The following is a 20,789-nucleotide window of genomic DNA, read 5'->3' on the forward strand; positions in this document are numbered from 1 at the left end:
TACCTACTATGAAGCATGGGAGTGGTAGCATCATGCTATGGGGTTGTTTTTACTGCACATGGGACTGGACGACTGCACTGTATTATGGAGAGGATAACCGGGTTCATGTGTTGTGAAATTTTGGGGAATAACCTCGTTTCCTGAGAGCATCGAAGATGGGTTGTGGCTGGGTCTTCCTACATGAAATTGACCCGAAGCACACATTCAGGAGAACCAAGGACTGTATCCGTAAGAAGCATATTAAGGTTCTGGAGTGGCCTAGCATCCAAATCTCAACCCAACAGAGAATCTTAGGAGGGAGCTCAAACTCCGCGTTTTTCAGCGACAACCCAGAAACCTGACTGATCTAGAGAAGATCTGAGTGGAGGCGTGGGCCAAAATCCCTCCTGCAGTTTGTGCAAACCTGGTGAAAAACGACACGAAACATTTGACCTGTGTAATCGCAAACAAAGGCTACTGTACCAAATATTAACACTTATTTTCTCAGGTGTTCAGATAATTATTTGCAGCAATAGCATACAAGTAAATTATATATATAAAAAATAAAATAAAAACATTCAATGTGCTTTTCTGAAAGAGGAGATCCTAAGGTACATCCATGCTAAATGTGGTACTTGTACCAAAATATGCATGATTAATTAAATAACCGGCTCCACTAACAATGCAGTAAATTAGCTGAAATCGTTTAGTTGGGTCATATTATACAGCTTTATTAGCAGTTTTGTTTTTATGCTGGAGGTCTTCTTATACCAAGGATAAAATATTCTCACCTCCTGCTTCATCAGTGCTGTTAAGCGCTTTATTATAGTCTTCCTACAATCATGACAACACACACAAGCCCCCACAAACCAAAGGGGCTGCGGGTCCCAGGATATTAAGTTGATGCCTCCCTTTCTATCTTAATCGAAATCAGGAGGGAGATCATACATGAACATCCATGTGCTGTAATTCAAAACAACGTCTGATGTCTTCTGTCAAGAGAGGAGATTCCTCAGAGGTGAGTGGGAGGTGGATGATCCATCATAGTTTGAGAAAAATCGCCCACCAAAACGAGACATTATTAACAAAGGGGTTTAACAGTTATCAGGACACAAAAATTATTTCATTATATCACAATTAAACTTCTATTATCAGGTGATAAACACACAATGCTAACACAATTCTGGGTTTTAAAGTATCTGCAATATTTAACCTCTAAAAAACACTTTTCCTGAACAGGTAAAATGTCCTTGTTGTACTCTAAATTGTAAATCAGTGACAGGAGGAAAACATACCTGCATTGTAAATTTCATTTCACTTCAAAGTCTCTCAGATTATCAAAATTAATGACAATACATTTATTTGGAATTCATTTTACTACAAGCAGATGATGTCTGTATGTTTCTGAGGAAACTGGAGATCCCTGCAGATATAATCTTTTTTTTTTAATAGATCATTGATTAGATTATATTAGATTAGATTTGCTTCATTGTCATTGTGCATAGTGCAATGAAATTTAAGCATCGCCATCAGTTCAAGAACAGCAAGGAAGGGAAAAATAATTAAAAAAAAACATCCTAATACACTAAAATCAAACAAAAGATTGTTCCTCTTTTTCATCATATTTAGGGCATGACAAACATTGATGCTGCTTACTTACTTCCTGAGAAGGCACATTAAAACACCAAAATAACTGGAATCATCTTTGTGCACAAGCTCTAAAAAATATTGAGACATGCAGTCTCGGCATAGATTTTCAGTTTGGATACTTTTTTTTTTGTAGGAAAATGGATTTAACCTGTTAAATAATTCTCCCTGATAGTGTGGCCCTGCAACCAACTGACAACCTGTTCAGGGTGTATCCTTGAACAGTACCTGGATTGGTTGCAGCAACCACTTGACCCTGGAAAAAACAGCTCCATACATCAGTTTTATCTAGTTCTATAAATACACTCTTTACTTACTGCATTACTGTTTCATACTCAGAGAAAATGGCAAAACATGCCTGTTTTAAAACCAACCCTGTTTATTTCTCTCATGTCTAAACCCCTTTAACACAAGAAAATAAGCTCATGCCAAACCCCCATTGTGGTCAGATCTCTTGACTAAATATCACCACAACCAAAACTTGAGCTTATTTGCTGTTTGACTTTAATTTCTCGTTTGATATGTAGAGATTGGACCAACAGTCTTGTTGTTGCACAGAAGCAGCTGCAGCTTTACCCGTCCCCTCTGGTCTGCTTTACTCAATGTTGTCACACGTGAAATGTTCAAAATGTCAGGCCACATTGCTTCCAGGTAATTTCTTTGAAGTGGAAGAAAAGTAACAGTTTAAAAAATATACCTAAGAGCAGGAAATGTCTGACCTTTTGACCTTAAACTTATGTTTATTGTTAATGTCTAGAATGATTGTAATATATTTAGCTAAATATTAAATTGGACCTTGATCACATTGAAGTTTCAGTATCATAGCTGACTCACTGACTGCTCTTCTTTCAGCCTACTCCTACTTTCTGTGTTCAGACAATATACATTTTTTCTTTTACTGAACATTTTCTACGTCTATGCCATTCTGCAGCTGTTGTACCATTTTACTCTGATCATCTTACTTAATGTAATTGCATGTCTTTTTTTGTTTTTCACAGCTTTTCTATACTGTTTATACTTGCTGTAAGGCACAGCTGACATGAGACCACCAGCATCTCCTGTCATGTTTTTGTTGAACTACTTAAAGACTTATGTAATCCTCTTCATTGTAACAGCTGTCAGCTCTGCATTTGGGTCCATGTCTTCTGTCAATCAGCTGTGTGCAGTAACTTGTTAGGTTGATAAGCAGCCACTTTTAACTGCAGACTCAGCGACATACTTTTTACAGTCATTTATTTTTGGAAAAGACTATATCTGTCCATAGTATGTCTGCAAACATTTAGCTGTATTATTTTGTATCTTTTCAATAGGTTGTACAAGTACAGATAAATACAATTACATCGTTGATGAAAAAATTCCAGAGCAGTGCAAATCCCATAACAGGTAACATGTGTATCTATTTTTTAGTGCATGCCAGATATTTATTTTGCATTATTAAGAGCTTAATAGGGAACTTAACCTTTTTTTCCCTCTGAATGTTAAACTCATTGCTGTCTGAGCATGTGAGGTGAATAAAAAACACTTTCTACATATTGAAAGTGTTAAAATAATTTTTGGGAACAAAACCTGTATGTCAAGGTTTTTGTCACCAGATAACAGCTGATTTATGACACCTTTTTATGTTTCCAAAGATAGTTTATTGCTCCCAGAAGCTTAAGGTTAAACTGAAGATGGATCCCAAATGCAACATAGCTAGAATGTCTTGCATTTGGACACAGGATAACCAAGTGGTACGAAATAGGCTAACATAGCACGTTCCATCTTGTTTCTGCATCCACATTTTCTCCACACAAAAATATTTAAGTTACTAATATAAAAGAAGACAGTCTGGCATTTCCCCTTCATCGTAACTTCTTGGTTGTGCAAAAACACACACCCGATGAACTCTTTAAAGTTTGTGGATAAGTAAGAATGTGGTGTACCTGTTGAGCTGAGAGACCAGGTGATGTTCAGATTAAAGTTGTTTGAGGCATTGATGGACATGTCAAGGTTTTTGTTGGCCTGCAAAATAAAAGAACAAAGAAATCTGGAGGGTAACACATTTGTGAATTAAATGATTTTTTTTTATTTAAACACCAAGCAACTTGCATCTATCTATGAGAGAAACTAAATCAGAGTGTTGAGTCGAACTGTTTTGGCTTTTTCTTTGCAGATGACATCTTCTTTTTTATTCAAGAAAAAATTTTCAAACAATACTTCTAGTACTTTTGCCAAACTGAGGTATTGTAAACACCGTATAGCAAACCTGAAGTTTTAAGAAACATGTTTCGTGGCCCAGGGTTTACCTGTTCAGGTGTGGCCATGAAGTTGATGGCAGTGTAGTAGCGGTCGTCCTCCTGAAGCAGACTGAAGGTGAATTGGTAATCGATAAGTAGATTATCTACAAAACAGAAGAAGTGAAACATTTTTTTAAAAGACAAGGTCATTTGATGAATAAATTCGATAACAATGAAACCTTGGTCAAGATCACATCAAAGAAGCTTTTCTCAAACAAAAATTGACTTATGAGGAAAACAAAAAACAGGGGAAACAATTAGTTGATGTTTGATTTATTTCTGTGTCCAAGTCTTAGCTTTAAGAAACAACTATAAGAACATACAGAATGAAAGTATGACAATAGAAATTGCATGCATGTGTGCTTTCATAAATCAATGTTACTTTCTTAGACAAGGATACAGATCGATCAATAAAACATTAGTGAGATTCTAAATAATCGTGTTCCTCATGAGAATAAATCAGTTCTGACAGTGGCTCTTTTTACATGTCTCTCTGTGGTTCTGTCAGTGACACTGATGCGTTGAGAAAATCTCAAAAACGTTAACCTCTGGACGGACTCAACGGGTATCTCTCGGTCACCTTGTCAGTCTGGGACAATCATTTGGGAAGAAAAGGTATCAGAGGAAAGGAGAGGAAAGCTAAGGTGAGGGTAGCTTTTGTTAAAACGTTCCCATTATGATTGTATGTTTGACTACATCCAAGAATATACAGTGAGCATCATTTATGTAAATTATAGACATTATGTTGTCCCCAAAACCAAGCTTCTATGAGGACAGCTGCAAGAAGTATAAAAAAAAAAAAAAAAGAATCCATACCTTTACTGTGAATTCTATGTTGTTTGAAAGTGTTTAAAAGATAGCTCTTTACGACATCAGACACGTTCCACCGAAATCAAATGATCATGCCCAATCCCCATTGTGGTCAGATCTCTTTTGACTAAATATCACCACAACCGAAACTTTAGCTTATTTGTCTGACTTTAATTTCCCGTTTGAGATGTAGAGATTGGACCAACACTCTTGTTGTTGCACAGAAACTGAGAACATAGCTTTGTTACGACATCAGACACGTTCCACCAAAATCAAATGAGGGACAATAGTCTAATGCTAAATATTTAGTTGAATATTAGGCAGAATATTGTTTGACTGTCTGCATATTTTGCTTAAATTGTAAAACGCACCTTACTAAATGAAAAAAATGAACTTTCATTTGTCCGTGCTTGAAAGTTGAAATATAAGTCAGATAAACTATTTAAATGACAGAAATACAAAGACTATTAAAATGTGTTTTTATAAGTAAAAACACATTGGTTGGTTTTAGTTTTTTGTTTCTCTTTCGTTTAGAAAGCTCCAGTTGATTTGTAATTGCGAAAACTGCCCCCCAAATTGCATTTTTCAGTCTGAATTGAAAGCTTTAGGGATTGATTTGCCTTTGGTCAGATCTTTACGTTGATGTTTCGATGCAGAAACTGAGAGAGCATCATGTCTCGACATTTCCTGTGTCAACTGTTGAGTTGAATAAAGTAGTAGGTCTGCCACCAAGCGTTTGGACTTGACTCCTTAAATTTGTTTAAGGCAGCTTCACTGCTACAGAACATAAATACATTTATTACAAATTTTAGCCAAACAACTTTGTTCTCCATTTCAACTTAAATGTGCCTCTTTTTACACAACAGCACTTGATAAAAAATAAACATTGTTTGATAGAATGTAGTGACGAAATACTCAATTTGTTCACAAAACGTCTATTTTAAGTGTACAAGTGTCATTCTTTAGGAGAAAAATTCTTCAGAACAGTGTTTGGTTTTCAGAATGTTTGAATACATGACTTTGTAAACTACTTGTGCAGTGACTAACGAGAAGTGTCTTGAAAGTGTCTGCTGTGAGAAAGTACTTGTCCTTTTTAAACAGGCACTCCACTTTAGGATTGGCTAGTGAAGTGCAGAGTTTATTTTTTGTTTTGTTTATAAAAAGTCATCTAGATCCTGAGCCTGTAATAAGTCTGTTTCCCTCAACGCTGTTCCTCTGCTGCATGCCATAAGGTAATCACTTCAATCCTCACTTTTTTAGTACCAGCAGTCCACGTCAGACTGTCTCTACTCAACTCAGTTTGGTTTCAAAGTTCAACTGTCTTCTTTGTGCCTGACATGCTTTGAGAGTCTTTTCCGACCTGTCTGTGCCAATCTGACTTGGATTGTTGGTTTGTGAAATGGCTTAACGAGTTTTCCAGGGTGTACCCCACTCTCACCCTTCAGTAGCTCCATAGGCTCCTGCAACACTGTGACAGCCACCAATATGGGAATAAAACCATTTTCCTGTCTTGACTATTTGACCCCTATTCAACCCAAAAAGACTTTAATAAAATAGGCTCCATAGCCCTTCCTGATAAGACCCTATTTTGTATCTGGGCTGGGGACAGGGCTAGGACTTGTGGCAACATAGTTAGGCAAAACCCCTTAAAAGTCTATGTAAGTCTCATAAATGCGCGTTTCGAGCTTCCGTGTTCAACAATCTTGCATTCGCGCGATGCTAAGCAAGTTTACACAACTGTTTTCTATATCTACATACTGCTAAAGGCACAGCCATTGAACTTGCGTTGAAAGTTAAACTGGGTCATACTTTGATCAATCAGTGACTCAAATCTGTTATAGACATTTGGATGGCATCCCTTTTAATTCATGAAAGTCCCAAAAGTTTGAAAATTGATCCTGAAGGAGAAATTAATAATTGCAGTTTGTGCCCGGCTGGAATTATATGACACCAAGTCTTTCCAACTATTGAAACAGAGCTGTGAAACCAAAATCATAGATGTTGTAAACATAGACGTACAATAATTTTACAGTTTACCCAGATAGAACCACCGATGCTGTTCCAGGGATTGTAGAGCTGTCTAATGGAGAGTGACAGGAGTCATCATAGAGGAAAGGAGAGATTTTCAGTTTATCAAGCAGGAAAAAAAAAAAAAAAACATTGTCACACTGCGGTGAATGACTGACAAAGAATTTTGGTAATATCCTTCCTCTCAACTGCATACATTTAAGCCATCACCAGGAAGAAAGCAAGTTTTGTTTGCCAAAACTGGTTTTGTTCTGCCTTCATGGTAAGTTGGCCCAAAACGGAAGATAACATCAGATCGAAGGTTTATTTATGTTTTTTTTTTTAAATCTTTCACATCCCTTCAGGCAAAGAATCTGCGTTTATTTATCCCCAGAGTTGACAGAGCAACATTAATGCTTGGGATTTTTTTCTATATTTTATGACAGAAAATATGTAAAAAATACGAATGGGGATTTGTATCTGACATTATTTGCCTGTGCAAGTATTTACAGATGTGCATGTGTAAGATCTAAACCAAAAAACTAATTACACGAGTCTCTCTGTGTTTGAAATCAAAGCTATTAGAATGAAGAGCTAGGTTTAAAAGTTCATCTCGGCTAATTACAAATCCCATCTGAGAATTTTGACAAGAGGTCTAACTTAAGCAATCTCACCTCTGTGCGCACATGTGCAGATTCTCCAATGAATCGCATCAAGGCATCACTAAACGTATTAACAATCACCAGAAGAGCTAAAATAGAAATCGTCAATGCCAGTTTCTCAGGTTCACAGATGGGGGATCTTATTACCATAACATGAAAGCTGATTCAGCGAGGATGATACAACACACCCCGACGTGGAATGAAACAACACGAACCCATATCCGGAACGTGATCTTATCCTGTCGGACAGAAATCTAAAACGAGCTCGAGCTCATGTGAAGAACTCGTCTTAGAGAATCTCTGACAGATGTTTCACCTTCTTCTTGTTTGTTATTTGGAACACTTTTTGGATGTAGCTGTACAAAACGACAAATTTAAGCATCACAGCTGACTGGAGGGCATTAGAAGTCTGCACTAGCAGAAAAAAAAAGAAAAGAATCCCAATACATCTCTATTCTACGAAAAACAAGAAATAAAACAGGCAGGTCAAAGGTTAAATGTGAGTTGAGGGTCAGGCTTGACTAATTGAGAAATATAGAGATACAAGAGTTTACTTTTAAAGTCCCACCCTAATCATCTTTTAAACAATTTTATAATTGTTCCCAGTTGTCTTTTAATTATGATTATGCCACTTTTATCCATAATCATAAAAACCTGCGTACAGCCCCTTAAACCCCCAACCTAACATTAGTGGGGCAACAAAAATGGCGAGCAATATTGGAGCTATCCAGCCGTACAGTTTTAAACCAGATACCAGCTTGTGGATCGCTGATTGTAACTTCTACATCTAAAACAGCACAGTTTCATCTGCTCCTGACTCACATCAATTTGAATAAAGAAATACTCAGAAATGCAATTTTAAGATGAATGTTCTTATATATCGTATTTGTCCTCCATCATCAGAAAAATGTTAAGAACACGTTAAAAACACCAAAAACACTGTTTTCATCGGAGAGGGTCTTAAAAAGTTACAGTAATAAACGCTAGTGTGCCAATATATTTTTCTCTCATTGGACAAACGAAAAGGGCAAAACCATTGATTAAGTTTTTTTGTAAGAAAAATTTTATATTAAGTCCATCAGGATTAACATTAAAAATGACAATGTTAACCCGCTTTTACCATTTTCTTGGCTAAAAAGTCAAATTTAGTTAGATAAACCTTTGATTCCTAATATTTTAAGGTTTCATGGTTCTTTTGGAGCTGTAAATGTTTTTTGGGGGGAAAAAAACAACCCTCCTTGAGGCATCAAAAGTTGCTTTTGCCATCAAATAGTAAAATCGAAATGGAGAAGTGGAGTAATGTTTATGGACATGTTTAAACCTGAAAGTGCACATGTCATTGGCCCAGATGGAATTGAAAATAGGAATGATTATACTGCATGCAATCTAATAAAGCCTCAGATGAGCCAGCTGTGACATCAAACATGTCTCACAATGCCCCAAAACAAAACTGATAATGATCATGAAAATCAAAGCAAAAAAGGTTTGACTACTCTAAAATAGTCCAAGTAACCATTGTATTTTGCCTTACTACTGAAATAATCAATCTATGTATGTATAGGAGAGCCGAGGACATCCTAAAACAACCTTTCTCAAATCTCTCAGTGACATCAGTTTATGGTTCCTTGAGTGTTTGTCTCTAATTGTCTTTTAATTGCTGTTATATGAGGCTGTCAGTAAATACACTTTAATTCAGCTTGACTGAGCTTCCTAAGAGGCCTGAGGGAAGCCAAAGCTAGTGACAGCGAAGTGTCTGGTGTTAGCTCGCAGTTCAGCTGACTGCTGGTCCGAACAAAAGAAGTGCCGGGACTCTCTGTGGCCGCTCCTAATGAGACGTCCCTTGTAGCGAGCTTTGATGAAATATGACAGTGGTTCATTAAATTGTCGTCCCGGTGATGCCTGCCTATAAATACGAGCGCGACTGGGGGCAAACTCATTAAACAGCAAAGTTGCTTTTCATCAATTGACTCACGGTTCGACATGACAGCAATAACTGAACCGAAGCGTCGCTCCCTCTGCTTTTTCCTTAGAAATTATTAGAAAGCTGATTTCAAGAGGTGGATACTGAGATCAATTTTTATAACAAATTCGATTTTTTCTTTTCTTCTTTTCTACTTATTATGTACAACTAATGTCTCTTGTTTTTAGTTTAACAACACAATTGATTCTCTACTGCAAAGAAAATATTGTTATTATCCTGACTTTTATGGCCCTCTGCCTGTCCTGTACGTTTGGCTACGAATATAATATTCACAACTTATGTCAAATAACTTATGACGATTCAGTTGACAAGAGGGTCACTTTTACTTTAGAATGTTAAAACAAACTATAAAATCTTGTTTAATAATTGGACCATGTTGGTGCTGCTTCAGGCAGAAAAGGTTTTTTTTCATTTTGGCCCGCAACAGTCCTGGACTGCAATGACCATATTGTTCACACAATTCTTCTTCCTTCCTGCACCTTTAAAGGGGAAATGTGGCCCCCGCCACAGACTCAAAAACTCACCATATTTTACACAAACCTAGGTGGCAACAGACTAGGTGTAAAGAATGCTGGCGAAAGGGCGAGCAGCTTCTCAGCCAGTGAAGTCCAGCCATACAGCAGGTAGCACCTGCAGAGCATACAACCCCACTTACGGCTTCAATTATTGTTTTTGTTAAACTGCAAAGGCAGAAAAACCATCCCATAGAATTCATGCACTTTATCCAGTAGTACTACACGTTTTTCATTTTTTTTAGACAGATTAAAATGTTTATTTTATTGCTTTAGGTGATTGTGCTCAGGGCCAATCAGAGATCCCTAGCCCTCAGGCTTCCATCTAAACATCCCTGCTACAGAGTATTTTGTAGCAGTCTCTTCTCCTGCTGTTTGTTTTATTATCTTTGGCAGGAAAAAAAAAAAAAACTTATTGAAGAGGATAAATACAGGCGCCTCTTTGGTAATTATCCCCTAGTTGATCATGCTGCTGAAGTAGAACTGTGGGTATAAAATCCTAATACCTGTCTTCCTCTCAAAGTAAAAATATATCATCGTAACCAAATACACTGTTGTTTATTAATGCTTACTTTATGGTTTTTAATCTACTAGCTTAATTGTATTTTGGTACCAATGGGAAGATGTTATTTATTTAGATTAACATGAACTTTTGAAAGGTTTGCTCAAAAAAACGTTTTTGAGCGTTGTGGTGGGACTTCTGGTTCCGATCGAGGACTTCCGGTGCCGGACATTGACCATAGCCAGGTTCTCTTGCAAAAGTTCTTTAATATATCTTAGCTTGTCCAACTATTTACCACTCCTGTCTCCCTCATAACAAAAACTGTGGGGAATTTGTACCAGCAGACAGAGACATGAAATTAATTGATTATTTGATGAGATGACTTTTGGAGTAAAGAGAGATATCACACCTTTTGTTTGAAAGTGCTGTCATAGTCTTGAAAGACATATGGGCAGGAAAAAAATGGTGTGAATGCAAACAAACACATTAAACAAAACTACTCTTGGTATATACATTAGTTTGAAACGCCCACTTTGACAGTCAGCACATCATTAAATCGATACAAATGCCCTTTAAAGTGTTCATATGATTTGGACGCTCTAGACACATCTGACGACTCTGGAGGATTCAATCATTGTAATTTTTACGAAATGTTATTAAATGTCGTTCACCTCTCAGTATATTCCATCAGAAGTCCCCACAGCCAATCAGCTTTCACTAATACACATGTGATTTGGAAGAGAGTTCTACGCCAAATGCCCTTCCTGACACAACCCAGTATTTTATCCAGGCTGGGGACTGGCACACGAGGACCTAGACTTGGGGCTTCACAGTTTGGCAGTAGCGCCAAAAGTCTTTGCCCAAACATCAGCATTGGATGAAGCTCATCAGCCTCCCTGGGAAACAAATCCTGGTTTCCCATGCGCTAGTTCTACATGCAGCCAACTGAGCCATCCAGCCATTAAGAGATCTTATAAGATACATTCTAAAAAGAACTATTAGTAAACATGTTGAATAGATGGCCCCACCCATAGAACTGATAAGGCCTTGGCTTGAAACATCACATTCGATTTGCTTCATAGGAACAGCTGGAGTCGTACCGTCTGTAATCTGTTTGCTTACTTTTGATGATTTACCTGTATCTGGCTAGCACCTGCCCTGTTTCATGGTGCGTGCACTCTATCTTAGTCAATGAAACTCACAAAAAACAGAGCTGCTATAAGCTGCAGTTATGGCTACTTTGCAAAAAATGATTCAGTCAGTATTTAGCACAACAAGCTTGCTGTTACTTTTTACTTTTTTATACATCTAATAAACTTGTAAAAAAGTAACAGGTGTTGACAATGTCTTCAGAAAGTTACAGGCGCTAACCCCCTACTGAAACCTCTCCTCTCATTTACACTAGACAATATTGTTCTTATCAGTATTTTAGTTCAGTGACTTTAAGCGTTATTATGGATCTCTGCCACAATTATGACTTTGTTGTCAACGCACAAGGAAATGGGAATCTTTTTAACATCAGTTCACACACATTGTGTGTGTGTGGGTGTGTGTGTGTGTGTGTGTGGGTGTGTGTGTGTGTGTGTGTGTGTGTGTGTGTGTGTGTGCAATTGCAGACTGCATGGTGAAGAGGCACTATGTGCTCACACATGGACTCATTTGAGCGTGCTCACTCTTACTCAAACAGAGCTAACCTCTAATGTCACATTAATGACAGAGCATAATGGAGTCAAATGCATGTGAAATTTCACGGCACTTTAGTCGCCGTCATGGAGATATCAGGAGCACGGAACTGTATCTACAGACTAACAGCCCTTTATCTTCATGCGCCTCTGGCTGCACAAACCAACATAATATGAGGCATTTCATATTTACCAGCAAGGGTTTCTCACCAATGCCATCTAGTGTCATCAAGTCTCAAGTATGTGGGCCTTATGTCAAAATGGCCAAAACTTTATCATGATGACTTCCTGTAAAAAGCCTTTTTTTTTTTAATTCAAATAATTTGCTAAAGATATTAAATAGGTGGGAAGGGAAAACAAAAAGCTTAAAAACAGAAATGTTTTTAAAGTTTCAGATGAGAGCGCACCTTGATAAATTAATGAATTCAGGTTGTTTAATAGCCATGAAAAGAAGCAGCACAGAAGCAGCGGATCTTCAGTCAGTAAAAGAATGAAAAGCAAGTTATTCACAACTGCCCTCAGGAGTGGATAAGAACTGTCTCTGGGCGTTGCGCAACCACCTTTCAAAGACCCAGTTTTCCTTAAAAATGAAGTTATTTGAAATTTACCACCCTCTATTTGGCGGCGATTAGTCACGAGTCATCACTAATGGGAACATTACTAATGTCTACAGTACTGCGTAAGGACCCTTTATTCATGAGTGTATGCACCTTACATTATCTTTACAAATACTTCACAATTAACACATGTGCCGCAACTGTATGTTTTCTTGTGGCCCACAATGGAAATACATCTTAAGGGGCTGCATCTTCAGCACCTGCGCTCCTCTGAAGATGCAGCCGGTTTTCTCTACAACCCAAATAGCCACAGCACCCGTACGTATCAACAGGGGAGTAAGGGATTAGCTGTTGTCAAATTGCAAAAATTCTGCCTATCTCATCATGTACAGAACACAACATTCTTACAAGTTTTTAGGAAACTGAAGAAATTGATGGAAGTACAAGAAAAAGTTAGAGACTATCATTGACTGTGGTTTTGAGGATTTAGATGCAAATTTGCTTATTCACTGCATCATTAATCTGCATGACTGTATCAATGACAATGCTAAATGGGTACAGGAATACTTCCAGAGAGCACTGTTGGCAAACACAATTCACAATGGAACCTGCTGATGCCAACTAAATCTGTAGCAATTGAGAAGAAAGACTATACTTGAAAATGTTTGGCTTTCGTGTTGGTAGCCTATAGCATGAATCACATATAAAATGGGCCAATTTTGAGCATAAAAGTGAAAATCTAAAACATTTGCTGATCTTGGGCCCTTTTTGGAATAAAAAACCTAAATGGAAGAAAATGATGTTAAAAAAATGCAAATTAGCAAATCAGCTAAAAGAAGTGCTGCGGAAATATTAAAAAGAATAATATAACTGTTTTAAATACCGGTATGTATTTTTGATCCTTTTATTGTAATGGCTTTCAACTCTCTCATTTGCCACCTTTCCAAAGTATTCTTACCCCCCCCCCAACCCCCACCCACAATATAAAATGGTCTAGCACCGTTTCTGATTGTAAAAAAATGTTATCGTATCTGTTTGACCTATTATGACATTACTAATACAAAAATACAAACAGTACTTTAACAAAATGTAAGCTATACTTTGATGTAAAGACATTTTGACTGTTGAGGAATTTGCCATGACTCTTGAGTTAAATACTCCTTGTTGCATCACTCCTAACCACACAATTATTGCCATTGACAGTACTTTCCCTACCAGCGTCTTATAGTATTAGACATGATGACAGTAATTTATGGCTAGTAGAACCCTTCTTCCACTTGTGTGCATGTGTTTGACGGAATGTGCATTCTTGCATGTCACCTAACATCTGTTTTGTCTGTAGTCTTTCTCCTCCATCTGCCCTCTGAGAAGAGAAACCAGCAATTTGCTGCAAATGAGGTAAGTCAGAGCGAATCCCGACGACATTGGAAAAAATGTATACAAATCACAGAGGGAAGAAAATACTTCAACTTTGTTTTGTTTTGTTTAGGTTTTAACTTTAACCAACTATTTTTTAGCACACTTTTACAATTTTTTTTTCTATTTGAGCTATAAAATACATAAAGCGAAAATAAATTTGGAGGCTTCAAATGTGCCCGTCTGAAATGCAACGATGGAATGTACTTCATGGAATGTGCAGGAGGTAAATAATCGCCTTATTTCTATTTAATGTTATGCTACATTGCACATACTCAACATACATTTTTGTTTGTATTTTTTGTAGTTTCGGATACAATAATGACAGGAAGTTTATATTTATTTCACTACCAGATGTTCAGGATCTGTCCAAAGTTTTCTTTTTTTTCAAAATAACTAAAAAAAGCTTCTTGTTAATGTCTAACTTTTGTGAATTTTAAAGAACACCTGAGCATATATATACACATATATTTACACACATATATACACATATACATATATATATATATATATATATATGTATTCACTATATGCCTTATTTTACTACTTTTCCTCCCTAACAACTGGCTGCATTTGTTTTTGAATTGAGTCATGCCTTGGCACAACCATCTTTATTCAAATACATATCCAATTTAATCTTGCAAGAAACCTTTCTTTTTTTCACCTGTGTGCATAAGTCAATGTGACCTTCACAGGCCTTCTTTGAAGCTCATGGGCTTTATTAAAATTTCAGATTTTGATTTTGTGGGCGAGGACCAGATTTAACAACAATGAGACTCAAACGAAGATGCCAAATAGAAGATGAGCAGCACTTTGTATGTGATGCATAGATTATGTGTGAGTCATTTGTGTATTTACAAATAGGTGTGATTTGATGTGATCACCCTGAATCAGCAACTAATAGTGATGAAGTAATGTTGACCTTTAACATTGAGGCCAACCACTGAGCAAAACTGGTTTAAATGTTGATGTAATGTAACAGGCCTTCCAACAGAGTACCAGATCTTTTTTTTCTTTTTTTTTGTGACGCAGATAAGAGTTCACCCTGGAAATCTCTTAGATCAACAATTAAATAATCAAAACATATTTATTCAGCACTCTTCTTTTGTCCAAGTTTAGTCAGGTGCTTCTTAAACAAAAAGAAACAAGTGGGCAGCTGTTGAGCCAAAATAAATGTGTTTCTGGAATGGAAAAGAAGCCGATTTTGGGATAACGGAGTCACTGGAGCCAACCCAGCTACTTTTGAGTCGCCAGTCTGTTGCAGATTCACACACTCACACACAATGACACCTAGGGGCAATTTAGTGTAAACAATGAACCTATGAAGCATGTTTTTGGACTATTGGAGGAAGCCGGAGTGCCCAGAGAAAACCCATGCATGCACATGGAGAACATGCAAACTCCAGACAGAAAGGTCTCAGCCAGAGCACTAACCAACCCAACGTGCAGTTGTACCATAACATGAATCAGAGAACTAAGAGCAAAGAAGGGGTTAAACGTGTCCCAGAGCTAAACAAGGAACAATAACCCCTCAAAAAATGAAGCGTCCCTAACAGATTCTAAACAGACGTGTGCTGGGTCAGTGCCTGCATAAACGTTTGTTTAAATAAGATGGTATAGGCCATTCATCAACAGTGTACAGAGGGTCCTGAGCTCACCACACCAGGGAGTTGGAAGAGAACTAAATGTCCACAGTCAGGTCTACCAACACACAGAGTAGGGGAGAGCGCCACCTAGAGCAGGCCTAATAAGCTCCTTTGGTCACTTTTTAAGTTGAGAAGATCTGAAGCCCCTTTCAATACACAATTACTCACAACTGCTACTTTATCTTACTATTCATCATCCTTTGACCTCAATTGCCTCAGAGAAGCAGCTCAGTAGCCCAGAATCTGTGGATGGACTGGGCAGTTTCCAGAAAAAAAAGAACCCTGAAGGCAGTTTTTTGACAGAAATAAAAAAATTAAAAATTTGTAATGATTAAAAAAAACATTTTTTTTTATATTCTCATCTTTGAAAAAAAGGTGGAAAAATCGTCAAAAGGCCGACATTTTAATCGCTCTTGGGTTTTGGGTAGTTACATTTAAAGCGACAGTAACATTATTCTGGTCAGTGACGCCTGACAGCAAGGATTAGAGTTGGAAATAAAGTGCTCACATGCTGACAGTGTTCACAATCATTGCAGGCAGGTTAGGAAGGTAACTGAGACCCAGGTGTACCTGTGGCAGAATACTTACAATAACATGTTCCTCTGAGGGGGTTACCAAGGTAACGGTTTTCTGAGTCACATCTGCAGCACCAGAACAGGGAGACAGGTGGGGAGAGGAAGAAGAACAAGAGAGAAAAATAGTTAATTTAACATGCAGCAGTAGCGGGGTCTTCACATCTGTTTTACCAAAGTGTGAGTGACTGTGTGCGAGCGTGTATCTGATGAGTCTCTGTTGCACGTATAAATTCCCTGAGCTGTTTGGGAGGTGATTTCCCTCGACAGTTCTGTCCAGCCATAGCAGTTTCAATTTCTTCTCCCATAAAGGCACAGACACCCACATAATTATGATGTTAATGAGGAAGGCTCTGGCCTAAAGATGCTGTTGGATGTACATGAGCATTCCCTGTGGAACTGAATTATGGAAATAAAACTTTTAAATATGTTCCCCAGCTGCTCTAAAAGAAGAATTTGATATCTGAGTGTTAGTGATTAAAAAATAAATTAATTAATTAAATACACCAAAGACAGTGTAAGACTTCAAATCTCTCAGCTGGATTGCTGTTAATCAGTAATCTTAAAAACAACTATTTTGCCAGACTAGAGTTAATCCAATTTATATTTTATTCTGAAAATACTTGCCTTGGATATTGAAACAATTTACTTTTTTCACCGACACTTCAATTATCAACTTTTTTAAACATCTTCAGAGATTTTACGAAAGTTGCTTTTTTGTTTCTATTTTCTTTTTTCCGAAACACTTCCAGGCAATCGTGTGTGATCAGATGGGGAAACCATGAACTAAATCATAGCTGAGATGCTCTGCTGGATGAAAACATATCTGAGTTAAAGCTAAGCATCGCTACCAAACTACTAAATGATTTCAGTTTTTGTCCACAAGCTCAAAATTCATCTTGCCATTTTGATTCTTCTGATTCGAAGAAATATCACGTTTTTTTTGTCATATTTTCATGCAAAAACAGAATTTAAATTTTTTAAAGAAAAAACTATGTTCATATAACTATTTTTTATTTATAACTTCATTAAACTGTGAGCAGAATTATGAATTATGAATGAAATCAAAAGCTGCTTTGTTGCCTGAAAAAACACAAAAAATATTTTCAGGCAAATCAACACAGAAATCTGAATAACTAATTGTGTATTTTTTGGCAAATAACTTTTGGATTTTTTTATAACTATTTTAAACCTAGCTTTAACAATTTTCTTTACCTCCTGCTCTTTGTTTAATTTTCTGTTTAAAAAAATATGTGCTAAAGACAGCAAATCTTTTTTTTTTTTTCGACAAGCTTTTGTGTGCATAGGCGGTGCTGGTGTCAAATCTGGTAGCAGTTTTAGATTACCAAGAACGGGTTTTTTGACATAGATTCTGATCAAAGGGCAGCCTGCATGAGCTCTCCTCTGACTTGTACTACAAACCATAGGCGGTGCAAGCCCAAAAGCAGATGCAGAAAACTGTTTGCCCTCTCACATCCAAGAACTTTTTTTTTTCCTTGGCAAAATCATCCTCTTCCCTTTTTGGATCTGGCAGAGAGACAACACCAGCAGTGATAAACCTTTTTGGACAATATTCAGAATGTCACATGATGGCATTTATGATCACATAAAAAAAAAGAAAGTTTAATTGGATAAAGGGGACTTAGTGGAAGTCTTATAGTCCTGATTTACTGTAGTCCAAAAGTGTATTGAATTCAAAGTAAAAATAAATAAATAAAACAACACCAAATAAGAGAAACGATTTTATGTTTAGTTATTTAGTTTTTTATCTCTGAGATAAAAAATACAATTTTTGCTAAGCTTTTTTCACAAAAAAACAATTTCAAAAACAATGATTATAACTCAAGATGAACAGATTAGTGACAAAATACCAAACATATAGGTTTTGTTTAATTTCATTTAACTGTAAAATTTCACTAAATGTTAAAAAGCTTTCTAGAAAACTAGAGTATCAATTAGTTAGGGTTACTGAGCTGCAGCCACAAGTGATGGAGTATTTGCAAAGCTGCAACAATTTCTACAAAGAATTATTCTGAATTAGGATTGTGTGAATGTTGCACAGACTAATTGGAAAATATGGGTTTACAAACATTTCTTCTTTTCTTCCATTCCCACTTAGTTCTGTGCAGGGTCACGTGTTTCAGAGGATTTGTATCAGATTCTCACTTCAGGCTCCAAAATAGTTTGAGCTGATTTTCTGACTATGGTAAATGTTTTATTAGACCAATCAGATGAAACTGAATCATTTCCCACCACACCTAACCATCTGTCACAGCACACTAGTGAACCCAATGACTGTACAAGAGATCTGGACTGAGTGAGTGTGACATCACCCTTAGAAAATGGCTTACTTTCAGGTCCAAACGAATTTAGTCAATATGTCGCCATTTTTTTCGCGATATGGATGCTGTCATGTTGAAGCCAGACAACATCAGTAAGCAGTGATTGGTCGGTCTGAGTCAGGATTTCTATGGCAACCAGTCAATCAGAAGTGAGCTTGTTAGAAGTCCACAGCCCTACCACTGAAAGCAGGCTCAGGGGAATCTGTCAAATGTTTTGAACGGTGGCATCCGATTGGTCAATTTAAAACTTGAGTAACTCCCAACAAAGAAAAATTATGTATTAGCAAGAACATGTCTAAACAAGCTATTAGAGCAAGAACGGCGATTCAATCTGATGGAATGACTGAGTAATAGCTGTTTATTTTTCCACAGAAGTCTATGGGATTCCTCAAGCCTGCAGACTCCAGGAAGCCAAGGCGGGAAGAGTTACATAGTCCAGATTTTTACACTTTTCTTTTTATAATTTTATAAATGTATAGGTTTTTTTCTAGATCAAATATTCTAAAATCACAATGAAGAAACTAAAACAACAGCAAGGCATTTACTATCCTTTGGGGGGGGGGGGGGGGGCACTTAAGCCAACACTACAGAGGTCTTACAGTGACATGACACACACTTAAGCTGCTTACAGGGGCCTTAATGGGGTGGGGGGTAAGGGCAGAGTGAGAGTGGACTGCCTCATCACTAAACAGCTACAAAAGAAAAGTCTCATAAATTCCCTTAGTAGTAAAAGGTGCCCTGCTCTGCTTTCTGATTCTGTAATCCTGAGAAAAGATAAACAAGTAAAATAAGGAAGTGTCCTCATGGTCCTTTCTTTTCTTTTCTATGTGGTAAATCAACATGAGTTCCTCTCTGCTGAGATCAGATAAAGCAGATTTCAACATCATTAGTTAATCAGTAGGAGGAAATTAATATTAAAATGTAAACAAAAAACATTGACAAATGTGTCATTTACCAAAACAAAGGAAAAGTGGAATTAAGTGGATATTAACCCAGGATGATGTACTAAGTGCAAATCACCTAAACTGCTTTAAAGTTATTGCCAATGCAGCTCCAATGTTAAGATATCACTGTAGTCTAATGTATTTGACTTTAAGTTTATTTGATGTATGTTTTTTTTCCCCCCACTCTAATCAGAATCTGAATATTCCTAAAATTCCTGTAGGGAAAATTATAATTTGTTGTTCTTGATCATTGCAAGAATAGATATTAGCATTACAAAGCAAGAATGTAAGATCTTCTAAGCAGGTTTAAAAAAAAGTGAATTTAAAAAACAAGCACAATTTTTTTTTTTTAATTTGTGCAGATATAAAGAGAACATTAGAAAAAAAGTTACTTTTTACAAAGAGAATGCTAAACAGATATGTTATCATTCTGTATTATATTACAAATAATGAGTTGTGTCAACTTTTAAGTAGACTGATTTTGCTACAAATGTAGGGTGGTCTGCGAGTTTGATGAGAAACTTAGAGATGTGTTGGCATCCTCAAGTTAACCCTAAATGCCGCAGAAGTTACCTTCTGACACAGTGACTTTTGACACAGAGTTGAGGTTTAGATTGATAAAGAATCATTTTAAATTTGAAGACACATGAACGGACAGAGAAAGAGGAAAGAAAGGGTTAAAGTCTTACTCCGATTATTGTTTCATCTTTTGAAAAGCATTTTCAATCATCTTTAATTACGATCATGCAATTTTTAGTCCCAAAAAAAGTGTGACGCCGCCCCTCTTCCCCTCCTTGTTGATGAGAGCTGTGTTTAAGCAGAGGAGGGCCACCCAACGTATTTTCCACGTATTTTTCACAAATAAGCTCTTGATTCAAACTGAGTTTGTCATTTGCTCCTGATTCACAACAATTTCAAAAAAAGAAATACTCAGAAATGCAATTTTGAGCTTGGTTTTTAATATGTCCTCCGTCATCTGAAAACAGAACATGTTAAAAACACCAAAAAACTGATTTATGGGTCTTTATGTTACTGTCATGATTCTTCTTTACAACGAACACACACAAAAGCACACAAAAGAACCCAGACATCACCTGCAACATCAAAGCACCCACCGTTTCACCCATGAACATGAAGTGAAGGCTCGCATCTGGAATCAAAATGACAAACAGGTGTTCTCCTGCGTGGCATTTCATTTGGGAGGGATTCAAGCAAAACCAACAGCTTTGACAGGGACATTTTTAGACAGACAGA

The 20,789-nt window shown here is 37.0% G+C and overlaps 1 protein-coding gene across 4 annotated transcripts in view; it reads right to left on the reverse strand.

Moving 5' to 3' along the window:
* atrnl1a (attractin-like 1a) overlaps nucleotides 1-20,789 on the reverse strand; it is a 287,490-nt gene that overhangs the window by 144,687 nt on the left and 122,014 nt on the right. For all 4 annotated transcript variants that reach the window (XM_078931510.1, XM_078931509.1, XM_078931508.1 and 1 more), the window contains 3 exons: nucleotides 16,266-16,318; nucleotides 3,912-4,006; nucleotides 3,549-3,627 (listed from right to left, as the gene is read on the reverse strand). In XM_078931510.1, the coding sequence (XP_078787636.1) occupies nucleotides 3,549-3,627; nucleotides 3,912-4,006; nucleotides 16,266-16,318 (227 nt within the window). The remainder of the gene's footprint in view (nucleotides 1-3,548; nucleotides 3,628-3,911; nucleotides 4,007-16,265; nucleotides 16,319-20,789) is intronic.

This window comes from Oryzias latipes, chromosome 15 (genome assembly GCF_053564925.1).
Source record: "Oryzias latipes strain Hd-rR chromosome 15, Olatipes_Hd-rR_3.1".
In the NCBI taxonomy this organism is placed as follows: domain Eukaryota; kingdom Metazoa; phylum Chordata; class Actinopteri; order Beloniformes; family Adrianichthyidae; genus Oryzias; species Oryzias latipes.